General features: G+C 35.5%; 1 protein-coding gene and 1 pseudogene across 1 annotated transcript; one reads left to right on the forward strand and one right to left on the reverse strand.

Moving 5' to 3' along the window:
- LOC142550013 (uncharacterized) overlaps positions 1-6,798 on the forward strand; it is a 41,790-nt pseudogene extending 34,992 nt beyond the window's left edge.
- Positions 6,799-13,202: 6,404 nt separating this feature from the next.
- LOC142550014 (transcription factor MYB118-like) lies at positions 13,203-15,149 on the reverse strand. Its single transcript, XM_075659258.1, has 3 exons — positions 14,512-15,149; positions 14,243-14,369; positions 13,203-13,784 (listed from the first exon to the last, which is right to left on the reverse strand). The coding sequence occupies exons 1-3, from the start codon at positions 15,147-15,149 to the stop codon at positions 13,203-13,205; spliced, it is 1,347 nt and encodes a 448-aa protein (XP_075515373.1).
- Between the last annotated feature and the right edge of the window lie 946 nt (positions 15,150-16,095).

Below are 16,095 nucleotides of genomic sequence, written 5' to 3' on the forward strand. Positions count from 1 at the left end.
TGACATCTTATGAAATAATCATAGGAAAGAAACCTAATCTCAAATATTTTCATATTTTTGGATGTGTTTGTTACACTTTGAATGACAAGGATCAACTTGCAAAATTCGATTCAAAGAGTGATAAGTGTTTGTTTTTGGGATATGCCACTAATAGTCGAGCTTATCGCATGTTTAATTTAAGAACTAGGACTATTATGAAATCAATTAATGTTGTTTTTGATGATTGTGCAGATCTCAAGAAGAAAACTGCTGAAGATGGTGTTGAAGACCTTCTGGAAAATCCAATCGTACTGGATAATGCAGGTGTTGCCCCAGATGTTGCAACACCTAGCACAACACGTGACACTGAAGTCACTGAACTTGAGGACGAAACGAATAGTGATGATGATGCAGTAGATGATGGACAAAATATACCGACGAAGATCCAGAAAAATCATCCATCATCTCAAATAATTGGAAGTGTGCAAGGTGAAGTCCAAACCCGAAAGAAAGAGAAAGCGATTACCGAAAGATGGCTGGACTAGTGTGCATGATTACCATGTATTCACAGGTCAAATTCTCGTGTTTTGTATCTCAATTTGAACCGAAAAATGTTAATGAAGCTTTAAAAGATGAGTTTTGGATCAATGCAATGCATGATGAGCTTGAGGAATTCGTTCGAAATGATGTTTGGGATCTAGTTCCACCTCCTGACCACAGCAATATAATTGGAACAAAGTGGATTTTTAAAAATAAAACTGATGAGTCAGGGGACATCATTCGAAACAAAGCAAGGTTGGTTGCTCAAGGGTAGACACATGTTGAGGGGGTTGATTTTGATGAGACCTTTGCTCTTGTTGCCCGCATTGAGTCAGTCCAACTATTGCTAGTTATTGCATGCTACATGAAAATTAAATTGTTTCAAATGGATGTTAAAAGTGCATTTTGAATGGTACCTTGTGTGAGGAAGTATATGTCAGATAGCCTAAATGATTTGAAGATCCACATAATTTGAATCATGTGTACAAGTTGAAAAAGGATGTCTATGGTTTGAAGCAAGCACCACGTGCATGGTATGATAGACTAACAGAATATCTTCTTGAAATTGGCTTCAAACGAGGTGAGATAGACAATACACTTTTTATTCAGAAATCCAGAGGTGAAATTCTTATTTGTCAAGTCTATGTTGATGATATAATCTTTGGTTCCTCATCTCAAAAGCATGCTGATAATTCTGTTGAGTGCATGTCATCTACGTTCGAAATGAGCATGGTTGGTGAGCTAAGTTTTTTTCTTGGCCTCCAAATCAAACAAATGCATGATGACATCTTCTTGTGTCAAAGTAAGTATGCCAAAAATCTAATAAATAAATTTGCTAATGAGAACACCAAGCACATGAAGACACCTATGGGCTCAAATGAAAAATTATTCAAAGATGATGCTGACGAAAATGTTGACAACATCTTATACCTCAGCATCATAGGAAGTCTCTTGTACTTGACTGCTAGTCGTCCAGACTTAATGTTTAGTGTTTGTTTGTGTGCTAGATATCAATCTAATCCTAAGATTTCTCACTTAAAACCCGTAAAACGTATCCTACGCTACATATCCGGAACCATTGACTTAGGATTATGGTATACTCACGAAACCAACTCGATTTTAGTAGGGTTCTAAGATGCTGATTGGGATGGGGATTTGGATGATAGAAAAAGCATTTCTGGAGGCTGCTTTTATCTTGGAAATAACTTGATATCATGGCATAGTAGAAAACAGAACTGTGTCTCACTTTCCACTGCTGAATCCGAATATGTGGCAGCAGGAAGTGGTTTCACTCAACTTTTGTGGATGAACCAAATGATAGAAGACTATGGACTTAAGAGTGAACCCTTAGTTGTGTACTGTGATAATTCTAGTGCTATTAACATTTCAAAAATTCCAGTACAACACTCTCGAACAAAGCACATTGACATAAGACACCATTTTATTCGAGATCTAGTAGAGAAAGGATTGATTCTGATGGAGTTTGTGGATACAAATAACCAATTGGCCGACATATTCACAAAAACATTAGATTTTGAGAGATTTTCGAATCCTCAGGAAGTCTCTCAGCATGTGTTCTGTCTAAATCATCATAGATGTTGCCACATCTTGGACAACATCTAACATGCATGTGCATTTTTAGGCATTAGACATTCTGCATTCTTATACATACTGTGATATGATGTGTTGAAATGATGTTGCATTATCTTCTGTCACACTTACAATTCATTGCTCTATCTTGTTTAACACACTTGGACTTGAAAAATACTCTAATTGAGTCACTAAGTAGTGAAGGATAATCATGTACATCATGAGTTTGTCCCATGTGAAAGGTGATTTGAGTAGATTTGATAAAATTTGTAATCATGCTCTGTATCAGAAGAAAAGATTGGAAAAAGCTACCTAAAAGAGTCCAATGAAGACTGTGATTTTAGTGTGGGAGCTACATCTTCTGAATTTAATACAGAAATCAAAATAGAAGAAATTGTAAAAAGCTACCTAGAAGAGTCCAAAAGAAGACTGTTCTGCTAAGTGTGGGAGCTACCACTTCTATAATCAGAAAGTTGCTAAGTCACCATGTGTGAAGTAAAATCAAAATATTTTTTTTTGGAATATTTCGTGTTATCCGAAGATGTTGCCAACATTTGCGAGAACACCTCATCTGTGAACATATCTCATATTTGTTTCCATGTTTCTATTTTCTGTTACACTATGTTAGTAGGCATAAATATACCATGCATATCATTGTGAATATTGTTGTGTCACATGGACATGAGTAGTTCAACAAAGTTCAATTCGATGAAAATTTAGACTTTGCGAAAAATCGAATTCATATGATCGTTGATGTCTAGTGGAGTTAAATTCGATGTGGGTTCGTTTCTGAAATTTTTGAAATAGTATTGTGCGAAAAATCATCTCAGTAACTGCCTGAAAGGGTTAACGGCTAGATTTTACCATTTCATTTTTTTCCGTTAGAATTAATCAGTTACTGATTTTTTTTTGTTACCGTTGCATTGTGCCTTCATGATTATCCTCCTGATTTACACCGCCTAACTCACATTATCCACATTCTTACTGTTCTGCAAACCCTCGAAAAATTGCACATGCGATTTCTCTTTGTTCTCTGTATTTTGCCTCTACCGTCATCATTTAACCTTCGATTTACAATCAATGGCAGGGAAGGGCTATGATCCCCATGATATACGAAGTGAGATGGGTCGTACAGAGGATGTTGCCCCAACTCCCGCAACATCTGATGTAACACCCATTGCTCCAAACCTGCAGATCATTCCTGCTACTCTAACTCCAGAACCATTGGAAGTCATTGCCCCAGGGGAACCAGGGAACCCAGAAGATCTTGAAAATCCTCCGATGTTTAGGTTTCCCAATCCACCACGACCATCGGTGCGACGATCAAAGAGATAGGCTGGGTATAACCCAGACCTCACGCCTGGCAAACGGTTCCGATACAAGGGCCAGCCCTCCACTCGCCCATCACTGATTGATCCAGCAGACAACTCGAGAGATGATTCAAATGACGGGGACTACAAGTTAGTTGCCCGCAACACGGGTTGCTGCCAAGTCCTCCTCGTCATCTACAGAAGACTCGCACCCCCTGTTAAAGCCACACATGATGCACCACAGGAACAATCCTCGTCTGATGAGGATGAGTATCTTTGGTCCAAGTACTGGCTGATTTGAAAAAGGCCAAGAAGACTACCCCTGCTTCTCCTGCACATTTCCCTCCAGTCCAGCCCGCGCCTGAGAAAATGGATGAATCTACCGACACCCTATCTGAGAATGAAGACTCTGGTGAACACTCTTACCACTCTGAGGGAGCGTCTTATGAGGGCCCTGCTTCTGGTAATACACGAGATGAAGATATGCCTGCCCCCACAGATGTTGTGTCCGATGTTGAGGACACTTCGGACAACACTGATTATGATATGGACAGCAGCTTCAACACCAAGTTCTATACTGAGGCGGTGTTCTCGCAATGGTCCCTGTACACTAATCGGGCCTTTGTTGAAGAACGTAATATTGACATGGAAGCCTTCTCCAGAAACAATTTGATCCAGTTCCTCAAATCACGAGGAATGTTGTCTACGGTGACTGCTATGTTACCATTCTGCCGCAAGACCGTACTAGAATTCTACGCCAATATTTCACTCAGCGTAGGTGATGAGAGGTCAGCCAAATTTGGTCGAGTCTTTGTGCGCAACATAGTGTACACCTTCAATCCACAAATCATAAATGGCCACTACAACACACCTGCAATTGATGAAGGTCCTCAACCAGATCTAAATGAAGTAATCTCCGTTCTGACTGGTGGACTGATTCAACAATTTTCTGCACATCCAGAAAAAGTCTCGGCTGCCAATCTTACCTCTTTGTATTTAGTGCTTCACAAGGCAGCTATCCGGAACTGGACCCCGTCCACGAACACCACGGTAGTTACAAAGTCCCAGGCCTTAACGCTATTTGCAATTGGGAATTGTACTCTGAATTTTGGGATGCTGGTCTTTAAGACAGTCCTCCAGTATGCTGATGGAGGGATGAAATCCTCCAATTTACCTTTCCCATCTCCCATTTATGGTATCCTTGAATCACAAGGATTTATTCGGGACATCACCGAGCAATCAACTGATACCAGTGAGCTACTGAAGATTGTCCCTGCCCTATTCAAAGGTAACAGGAAAGTTGATCTTCCCTGGATTGAGTCTCCTTCAGCACCTCTTGTTTCTGGAATTCCCCAAGGCTCCACTTCTACTCCACCGGTAGATGGAGTTGTGAATTTCACTGTAGCTGAAATTCACGCGCAAATTGATCATGCACTCACCAAGATCTTTCAAGCTAAGGCAGACATTGCTTATTATGAAAATCTTGTGGCCAACCATAGGCTACTTTTGGAAGTCGGTGTCTTTCCTGGACAAAAATGGGGGGATGATGATCAAACAAAGACTTCTGAAGCTGGTCCATCTGGGACCAAGGAAACTGAAGAAGAAGAAGGTTCTGAAATAGATGAGAAAGAAGCCTCTGATGAAGAGGATAATGGGAATTAAGTGTTTTGGTTGATCTTTTCTTTATTATGTGATGTCTTATTTTGCTGATCTTTCTGTTTATGTTTTTCTCTGCGCCTGATGTATTCACTTAGTGAACTGTCAATGAAATCAATGCATGTGTTATCCCCAGTGTTGCCAACACACTAACAACACTCATGCTAACTTTGTTTTATTCAGGGAGAGAATAATTCTCTAACTCAGGGGGAGATGATTTGAGCTAGACAATGATAAATGGGTTTGATCTCATTTATCCCAAGAAAGGCAAAAAGGGGGAGATTGAAGGGAAATTATATTTCCGAAATTAATTGGTATAATTCCTTAGATTTAAATTATTATCTTTTCCTTGTTAAGTTGATTTCATATAATATCTTGTGAGATTTTGCCTTTCTAGATAATTATACAAATATATTCTAGATATGATATTTATATAGACGATTTAATAAGATATAGTATCAATATTTAAATAGAGTTTATTTCTAATTAAACTCTTATATTTCTTATGAAATAGGTTTCCTCGTGGAAGATAAAAGTCTACATCTATAAATAAGAGATCAAGGACATGCGTGTGAATCTCTCTCACGAATCATACATTCAGATACGCACTTGTGCACCTCGTAGAAGTTCAGAGAAATAATTCTTCAAGAGACGTGCTGGTTGAAGAGTGCTGATACACGTGTTGCCTTGAATGTTGGAAACATCTACAGACAACATCTGTAACGAAGTTGGCTGAAGATCGTTTTCGTGGCTTCTCTTTTGGCATCACGTTTTTGTGCTTTCTTGTTGACGTTTTAATACTCTTGATTATTTTAGAAAGTTTTTATTTTCTCAACGTATTGAGGAAATTGATTTTTGTGAAAATCACTAGTGATAGGTTTTTGTAAACGTTTTGGTTTTCTAGTGATTAGTTTTTACCCTGAAGCACCGCACAAGTATTTATACTTGTGCAAACTTAATCTCGTCCGTCTGTTTATTTTAAAGTGAATTTGTGTTACAAAATATAATATTTCGCTGCATGTTGTCTTGAATGTTGTAACATTTGACACAACATTTAATTCTGATAAAACACAAATTTACAATTTACAATATTGTTGATATATTTACACATATCTGTCGAACAACGATTCTTACATATATGGAACAAAAACTAACCGTGCAGTTAATTTCTTTGCTTGTTCAATGATTGTTTTCTTCTCGGTGATGGATCTACGATTTATTATGCATCACAGTTATGACAGTGTGCATGGATCACTCTGTTTTTTTTATGTGCTGAAAGAATAGAATAAAGTATATGATTTAGTTTGCATAGATTTATTCGCATTTGCATTCTAAAAATATGGGGCGAGTTGCCATCTTTTCTTTACAGTAAAAAATAGTATTTTAAAAAATCACATAGTGGATAAATACATTAGATAGGGTATCTCCAGCAACCCACTTTGTAGGGAACTGCATCAAGCGTGTAGTGGTGATTGTGAGCTCTGTTCTCTTTTTCTGCACAACTGTTTCACCTCTTAGTTCCATCAGTATAACTTGATTTTTCATAATTCTTTGTAATCCTGGAAGATGATGACATCCAAAATCAATCTCAACTTAATGTTTTTTGGGTGCAGGTACCGGGATAGTGCTTGCTAGAGTGTTCTTATACTCGAGATTGAAGCGAATTAAGCCAAGGAAAAACCATATGAAGATCTCATGTTACCAAATTTTGTTGTCCTGGTAATTCTAGGGGTTTAGATTTAGATGCAATTAGTGCGATCTCTTAGTTGTATGTCTGTACATTGCATTTTCCTCGGTTTCGGTTTTGAAATGAATATAATTAATTTTTATTTAAATTTTTTTGATACTGAAATATAGGGTTTTGTCTTTCTACACCATAAATATTTATCATATAACTCTAGATATGGTATTAGTGTTTAATATAGTTTATTTTCTAATAAAACTCTAGTTTTCATATCTTGTAAAATTCTTTTTTGTGGAATAAGTTTTAGGACAAATAAAGCCTATAAATAATCAAAGATAGCTGTTGTAAAATGAGATGGAGAGAGAAAGAGACGCCGCAAGAGAGCAAGTACGAGAATTGAATATTTACATAGAAGAGATAAAGTCCTCAAGCCAAGACATAATGTTGTATTGTTGTGAACTGTTGAATACACGCAGATACAACACCCAATCATATTGTAGATTAGTGTAGGGGCGGAGCTAAATATGGGGCTGGGTTGGGCTCCAGCCCCACCGTAATTTAAAAAAAATAATAAGTATGTTTTATTTTAAAAATTTTGTTGATTAGCCCAAATTAGTTTTTTCTCTCTCTTTCACTCGCTTGCGTCATCTCTATTTTTCTCCCTCGAGACATCACAATTTTCATTATTTGAAATGCTCGTAACTTCACCATTGATCGCCAGTTTTCAAAATCGATTGTAGATTTGAAAAGCCCACGACATAAGCTTTCTTTTAATACCAAATTTTCGAAGTTTTTTTGTCGTCTTGAAATCATCCGTCGCCCATCGGTCGCTGTTTTCACCGAAAATCATGAGAAAATCTTAGTGTTAGACTTACTACAACTCGTTCTTGTTGTTCTAAGTTATATTTCGAATTTTAAAGGTAATTTCAGATTTTAGTGCTTCGACATTTGGGTATTTTGGTTCTTTTGAATTTCGATAATTGATATATATTAAATTGTTGATTGTAGGTACTATGTTTGAGCCGATTGAAGGTATTGATATTTTCGGAATTTATTTGGGCATTATTTCGAATTTTCAGATTTTATATTGGGGATTTTCTATTTTTAGTGTTGATTATTTATTATTTGAATGTTTAGATGTTATAGAAAATATAAATGCGAATTTATGGAATTTTATAGGAATTTTTGAAAAATTCAGAATTATGTAAATGAGATTTTCGAACTTATAAGGCTGTAAAAATTTATATATAAATGTATTATGCCTTAGAATTGTCAAATGTTAACTTCGAGAATTGTTTTGGAATAATTATAATTGTTCGAGGCTAATTGGAATAAAGTAATAATTATTTAGTGTCAATAATATTGATTTGATTCAGTTAGCCATAATAAGTTAAACTAAAGTGATATTTTATGGTGTAGACGACCAAGGAGAAAAGAAATTCAAGAATGAAGAAAAAGAAAACCATCGACTCATATTCTTAAACAAAAAGAGCAGACATCTGCAAGTCAGGAGTATTCTCCATCCAATATTTATGTCTCAAATCCCAGAGATCAACAGCTTAACAAATCTCATAGAATTGATGTTGATGTGAGTTCTCTTGAACCTAATCCGGCATTACGTACTCCGATATGGAAATATCCTGTTAATCAAATGGATGAAAATAGATGAGCTTATATCAAGATGTGGCCATATCAACCAATTAAGAATGAGTATCCACTGACCAAATTTGGAAGTCAAAAGCGACGATTCTAAAGTCACTGTTTTAAAAAATTTAATTGTTAGAGTACTCTCCTTCGAAATATGCTGCATTTTGTTTTTCGTGCTTTTTGTTTGAACATAAGCATCATCATAATCCTGCATTCACAATGGATGGATTCAAATATTGGACGCGAGTTAATGATGGCGATAGATGCACAATTTTTATGCATATAGGATGCAATACTTCACCACATAACAATGCTGTGGAATATCTTGATAATTTGATGAATATACATCTTCATATTGACAAAATGCACAATCTTTAGAAAAAAAATAGAAGAACAGATTGCGGCTTACAACAACCATTGAAAGCTTCGATGGCTCACTTTGCAAGCATGCTCATTTAGAGGGCATGATGAATCTTCATCTTCTAATAATCGTGGAAATTTTATCGAGATAATAAATTTTATAGGAAAAATGAATAAGAGTATTGGGGACATCGTCTTAGAGAAAACTCCAAAGAATGCAAATTATACTTCATCTTATATTCAGAAAGATGTCTTGAATATCATTTCAAACCAAGTGAGAGCCAAGATTCGTAAAGAAATTGGGGATGCAAAATTCTGCATTTTAGTTGATGAAGCGAGAGATGCATCTAACAAGGAGCAGATGGCTATTATATTAATATTTGTTGATACTGAAGTATTTTTACGAGAGTGGTTCTTTACCATTGTACACGTGACAGATACAACTGCTGCAACACCGAAGAAAGAAATATCTGATGGACTTGGTCGTTATGGCTTGCATATCCACAACATGCGTGGACAGGGATATGATGGTGATAACAATATGCGTGGTTCTTGGAATGGATTGCAGTCTCTTTTCTTGAAAGATTGCTCGTGTGCATATTATGTATATTGTGTTTCTCATCGGCTTCAACTAGCATTAACTGCAGCTGCTGTAAAAGAGGTATCCATTTGGTTATTCTTTTCAAAATTGAATTCCATTTGTAATCCCATCAATGCATCTCCTAAACGGCACGGTGAGTTACATTCTGCTCAAAGAATTGAAGTTGCGCATATGGTAGCTACTGGTGAACGTGATACGGGTAGAGGATGTAATCAAATTGTAAATTTGTTACAACCTGGAAAGACTCGTTGGAGTTCTAATTTCGACTCACTTTGTAGCATGATTGATATCTATAGCTCTGTGATTTCCGTGTTAGAAAATATGTTGAATGATGGAGCTTCTAATTCCACTCGTGGTGAAGCTAGTGGTGCATTGATTGTGATGAAATCTTTTGATTTCATATTCATATTACGCTTGATGCATAAGGTAATGGGGATAACAAATCTGCTTTGTCGAGCATTGCAAGAAAAATCTGTAGATATTTTAAGTGCAATGGATTATGTTTCAACGACTAAAACTTTGCTTCGTACTTTGAGAGAAGAATGTTTGATCTCCTACTTAGTCATGTGAAAGAATTTTGTGTCAAGCATGACATTGAGATACCTCACGTGGAAGCTCGTTATAAATCTGGTACAGGCCGTTCTTGTCAACATAATGATTCAATCACAGTTGAGCACCACTATAGATTTGATGTAATTACAGGTGCAATATATTTTCAAGTTGAAAAGCTTAATAATAGATTCAAGGATGAGGTAGTTGAACGTCTTAAACTTAGTTGTGCTTTGGAACCTAAAGAAAACTTTAAGATTCTTAATGTTGATCATATCTATCAACTTGGTGAGAAATTCTATTATCTTAATTTCAATTCACAAGATTTGCATCACTTGAGAATGCAATTGGATCATTATAAACTTGATGTTGCTGGCCATGAAAGATTTCAGAATTTATCAACTATTTCTGAATTATGTCGAAGATTAATCGTGAAAAATAAGTTAGGAACCTACGATTTGATTGACAAGTTATTTTTACATTTTTATCTACGTCGTTTACTTATTTATCGAATATGATATATTTATTTAATTGACAGGTTGATTCGTCTTGTTTTAATTCTCCTCATTTCTACATCAACAAAGGAACGAGCATTTTCAGCAATAAAACTTGTTAAAACAACTCTTCGTAACAAGATGGAAGCAGAGTTTTTTGAAGATTCTATGGTAATCTACATCGAACGAGATTTTGTTGAAAAAATTGATAACGATTTAATAATTAATGAGTTTTATTTTAAGAAGAATCGAAGAGTCCAACTTCAGTAGTGTTTTAGCTCCATGTTTTTTAAGGTATTAAATATTAAATACTCTTGTTCAATGTTTTCATGAAGTCAATGTTTACATATTAAATACTTTTGTTTTATGTTTTTAGAAGTCAATGTTTACATATTTTTTATTTAAAACTTTTTAGTTAATTATTTTTTTATTAAATATAGCATGAGACGGAACCAGCCTCAGGTAATTTTGAATCATGACTCCGCCCCTAGATTAGTGTGTTGTTCATTAAAAGGATTTTCAGCTCACAACACCTAATCACATACACAACACCTAATCACAGCACATGTGTGTTCACTTGTGCATATTTTGAGTTGAAATATCCTGTTGCATGTGTACTTTTTATTTATGTATCTAACTTGATTCTTTAGTGGAAATCCATAACTATAGTTGTGATTATTCCATTGCAATGCCATGTAATATAGTGTAAATTACTGGACAATAGTGATCGAAAAAGTTTGCCACTTCTTACCAACATCTGTAAATTTATTTGCTTACAAATGATTTACAGATTATTGATAATGTTGGATCCTGCAAGATTTTACATGAGATTCGCAGGTGAGTTTCGTAAGTTGACGCCTGACCGTGTGAGAACCCAAATTTTTGGACATGCAATTAATTAAATATAGACATGTATAGGAATTTATTTTCGAGTTATAATAAAATTCGAAAATATTAAATAATACATGGTATTGAAAATTCCAAGCCAATAAATACATGAAATTCAAAATTCAGTACAAATCATGCATTAATTTCGAAATAAGGCAGGATATCAATCAAATTGGAAGGAAATATTACATACAAGGCAGCTTTTCTCAGCAAGGAATCATATCAATATTTGTGGAAGGAGTATCTCCAAATTTTGGAAGGAAAATCAATCGGTTTATGGTAGGATTCTTACCCAGCACCTATAAATACCCTCCCTAAGCCTTTGAAATTTTCACCCCTCATTCTAGCAAGCAATTTTCGAAATTGCTCTCACAAGTGCTCCAAAGAATTTTCGAAATTCCTCCAAAAAATTCTGCACGAGTCGTCAAAATTCTTTCGAAGTTCAGAAATTTGTTTCTCTTGCTCGAGTAATCCAGAATCCGATCTTCACCTGTTCAGAATATGCTTCGTTATGTTTCGCATAACATATCCAAATTTCAGCAAAATCCAACGGTTAGTTTTTTGTTTATAGCCTTTGAAAGAAAACTGCTCAGATTTTAGGCGGGAATTCAGCATACCTACGGTTTTTCTGTATGAACAGGCCTAAACATCTTCCAAACCCAATCTTCACCGTTCATAATATATTTAACGTACTTGTGAACGTACTGTAAAAGTTTGAGCCCGATCCAACGGTTCAATAAGGTGCAAGAATTTTACAAGACGACTGATTTTTCGGTAGATGTGATGTTGCGTTTTTGAAACATGATTCTTCTATGGTTTCAGAGTTCTTCACGTTTTCTTCCAGTCTAAGGTAAGTGGGCGTGTTTTAAAGATAAAATTTTGTTTATGCATATTTATTTCGTTTTCGAAAATGCGATCGAGTACACTTCTTCTTCTACTCCGTTTTTGTGTTGGTTGTCATACGGTTTTGGGCACTGTGAGGATTCGACTGTATATGGGTGGGAATCCCAACCATGACGTACCCTTACGCGGTGGGAGACATAACCGCTATACGGCCTCGCCCCCTTAGAGGAGTAAAAATTAGGGACTGATATCAGTAAACCATAGAAAGTGGATGAATCTCAGTGCTGGTAAATGTTATGCATGTGATATGAATGATGTTATGTAAGTGCAAGTCATGTGATTTTCGAAATTATGCATGTTGTTATATTGTGCTCGAACGGCCCCCACTTGCTGAGTATTTCCCAAAATACTCACCCCTTACTCTACTCTCCCCAGATAAATCAGAAAAGAAAATCGAAGAGGATGAGCAAGACCAGTTTTGGGGCTGATAATAAGATGATTCAAGAAGTTTATTTTAGTTTTGGCTTAGTAAGTTGTAAAAGCTTCCGCATATTATTTTTATTATTTTAAAATCTATGTTGTAAAGACAATCTTTTGATTGATTATGAGTAATAAACTGGTTTTTGGTTTATACTGTACTACGAGGCTTGTTGTTTTCAATTGAGTGGTTGTAAAACAACGCCGGTGTCAACTAACCCCGGTCTCGGGGCGTGACAGACCGTAATTAGATTCATTGACAAGCTGAACTCTTTGATATGAAGGTCAGGTTCGATTCCCGTCTATAATGTACTTTTCTGACCTGGTTTGAGTCTGCCTTCAACTCCAATGGTGATTTTATATTCACTAGGAAATAAAACCCATTTAATTAATACATGCAGAAACAGAGGTGCGCCAAAGGATTCATTGATTCAAATTGTGGAAATAGGAAAAAAGAACATAGTCCCATCAGAACCAAGTTCTATACTCGAACTTGCTCAATTCATTTTCAGTTTCCCAAATGCTTTACACTGAATTATTATGAATCCTCACGAGATTTTTTTTTCCTCTTGGAAATTTGGCTTTCAAGAGATCAAGTCCATGAGCCCTATATCCACGTCGTCGAAAAAATCGACCTCCTTCTTCACTCCACCATGCAGATCAAATGGCAACTCCACGTCAAAACACATAACATCATCAATTTCTGAGAATTGATCTCTCGGTATATCACCGATAAAGGACTCCATACCTCTGTCTTCGAACAAGTCATGATCATCATCAAAACTGAACTCTGGAATCTCATCAAATTCATATTCGGGCACCATCTGATCAACTGGGCATAACTCTGTTTCTAACTTCTGTGGTGAAGAAACATTCAGGCCTTCCTTTTGATCAGTTTGTGCAGGTGCACCGTTTTTTGATTTGCTACTACTTCCTTTATCGAAGTTAAGGCTTTTGATATAGTTTTGGAGGAGGGAACTTGGTTTTGGCCATTTTGTCCTGCATTTTCTTCTTGAAAACTGTCTTCTTTTAGTTGCATTCCAATGATTCTTGATTGAATTCTCAGTCCTCCCGGGTAGTTTTTTGGTGATTTCTGCCCATTTATTACCTACTTCCGCATGAGCCTCGATCAAAATTCTGTCTTCCTCCTCTGTCCATAAGTCCTTCTGGGATGTAAACAATTGCAAAAATATATTAATTATATTTAGAATAAAGCGATAATATAAATCCTTTAACATGTACACAAGTTCAAAGTACAGATACATAGGGACTGCATTGCACCTTAGTCTAAAGACTAGAAGTAAAATTATGAAAAAAAAAAAGCGCAATGAGCATGTCCGTGAATCTCAATATTCAGAATGACAGTCACTTAGTGGGAAATTGGGGAGCCAATCTTGATTCTCTAAAATATATAAAAAGAAAAAGGGTATTTACATGAATTTTTCAAGTATTTTTCATTTTCATGATATAATATGATGTTTCTTTCATTTCAAAATATATGAAGTCATATACTATGGAATGTAGAATTGAGTTTGTTGAACTAGATTGTATATCATAGCCTGATCAATGTAGATTTTTTAAAAAAAAATTTTTTTTGAAAGAATGAGGAATAATTAAATCCAACTTTAATATCAGGCCTCAAGTGGTTATGCCATCTCTCTCTGCATTGCTTCCCTATTCTCCCCTTCAGCACTTGCGCAATTTGTGACCATTTTCTCACTCCATATTTCTCCACCAATTGGATCAAAAGTCTGCACAGTCACATAGCAAAGAATTCAAACTGTCAAAAAAAAAAACACAAAATCCCAAAAAGAGTTGAAGAATATAAATATATATTAAAAGATATATATGTTTCTGGGATAGATTTTGCTTATTCGTTTCTTCATTTCTTACTCGTCTTCTTCAATGGTCCATTGCCCTTTGGCTGATTTGGTCTTCTTCCGGCCTCTACCTGACTTTTTAGCTGTTGCCGGTTCGCCCTCAATATTGATGTGATCACTATTCTTAGTTCTCACATTTTTGCTTCTTTTTACAGAATCTTTTTTGTCACTTACAGTTACATCACCATCAGAAACACGCGAATTCCGATCAAAATCATCATGAAAAACAAAAGACAATGGCTGAGGGTTTTCACAGATTATGGATGTTTCGACCCCCATTGGTTTATTTAAAAAACTCAGGAATAATCCTTCATCTTTGAAATTCTGCATGACTAATGCACCAGTACTAGCTCTACAATTTTCCTGATCATTCTTGTATGATTCGAAATCAGAAGAAGAGTCGTGGAAAAAGGGTTCAAAACTATTGAAATCATCATCCATGAGAATCCCAATATCCGGATTAAACGGCGACGAAGCCACAGGGAAATGATCAAGATGGTTGAAATCTTGGAGGTAACTCTTTGAAGACTGTAAATTCTCCATGCAAAAATCTTGGTGTGAAATTTTGAGTTTCAAGTCAATAATATTGTTGGACGAACAAATTGGTAGAGGGGCATGATGATCAATTCCAGGCGTTGAAGTGGACTCCATTGAAGAGCATTTGAAGGGATGAAGAAGAATGCTATGCTGCAAATCTTTGTCGGAATTCCTTTGAATTTGTGTATTTATTTATGAATAAAGAGACATTTAATGTTGTAATAAATTCATCTTGACCCTTGATTTGTGGGTTGATCTGACGGTGGGGGTTGCATTCATGCACACGAGATTGACTTTAGTCAAAGAACTTTATTCCAAAAAATGGGTAATTACCAAGTGAGAACAATTTCAAGATTAAATACGAAGATAAAGATACTGTTGAATTTATTAATTGACCAGTAAATGTAATTATCTAAACATAAAAACTCATATGAGTCTCTTTAATAGGTCAATTTTGTTAAACAAATCTCAACCTCGAACCAACCCATGAAATATTTTATTTTTTATCGTATGTATGAACATGGTTGACAAGTCTCGCGGTAAAGACATGTGACATTACCTCATAGAAAACTTGCCCTTATCTAAATTGCATTAAGCTCGCAACAATTCGCGAGTAGAATGATCATCTCCTAAAATTTTTAATCTTATATGTAATTTTTCTAACATATAATTTTTATATTCTCCTAAATTTGTGAATATAATCCTCTTAATCAATATAAAATGTTAAATGTGCAAGTCAATTTTTAGACACATGTAGTGACATTATTCATCAAGCTAATATTCTTTTAAAAATTTAATTTAATTCAATTACATGCATAAATACAATGTCTATCTAATTTTTGTGTACCTTAGAACTTTATTACCCAACTTCTCTTGAACGAATAACTTTTTTTAATTAAAAAATAATAATAATCTATGAAGGAATACAATCCAAATGACGTGATTACCCCCAATAACATTAATTAGAAGCAAAGAAATGCTGACTAATTAAAGCTGGTAACCGTAGAAATTATCTTTTCTTACTAATGACATTAAATTCAGAATTACTTAATTGGTATTC

This window comes from Primulina tabacum, chromosome 6 (assembly GCF_025594145.1).
Source record: "Primulina tabacum isolate GXHZ01 chromosome 6, ASM2559414v2, whole genome shotgun sequence".
In the NCBI taxonomy this organism is placed as follows: domain Eukaryota; kingdom Viridiplantae; phylum Streptophyta; class Magnoliopsida; order Lamiales; family Gesneriaceae; genus Primulina; species Primulina tabacum.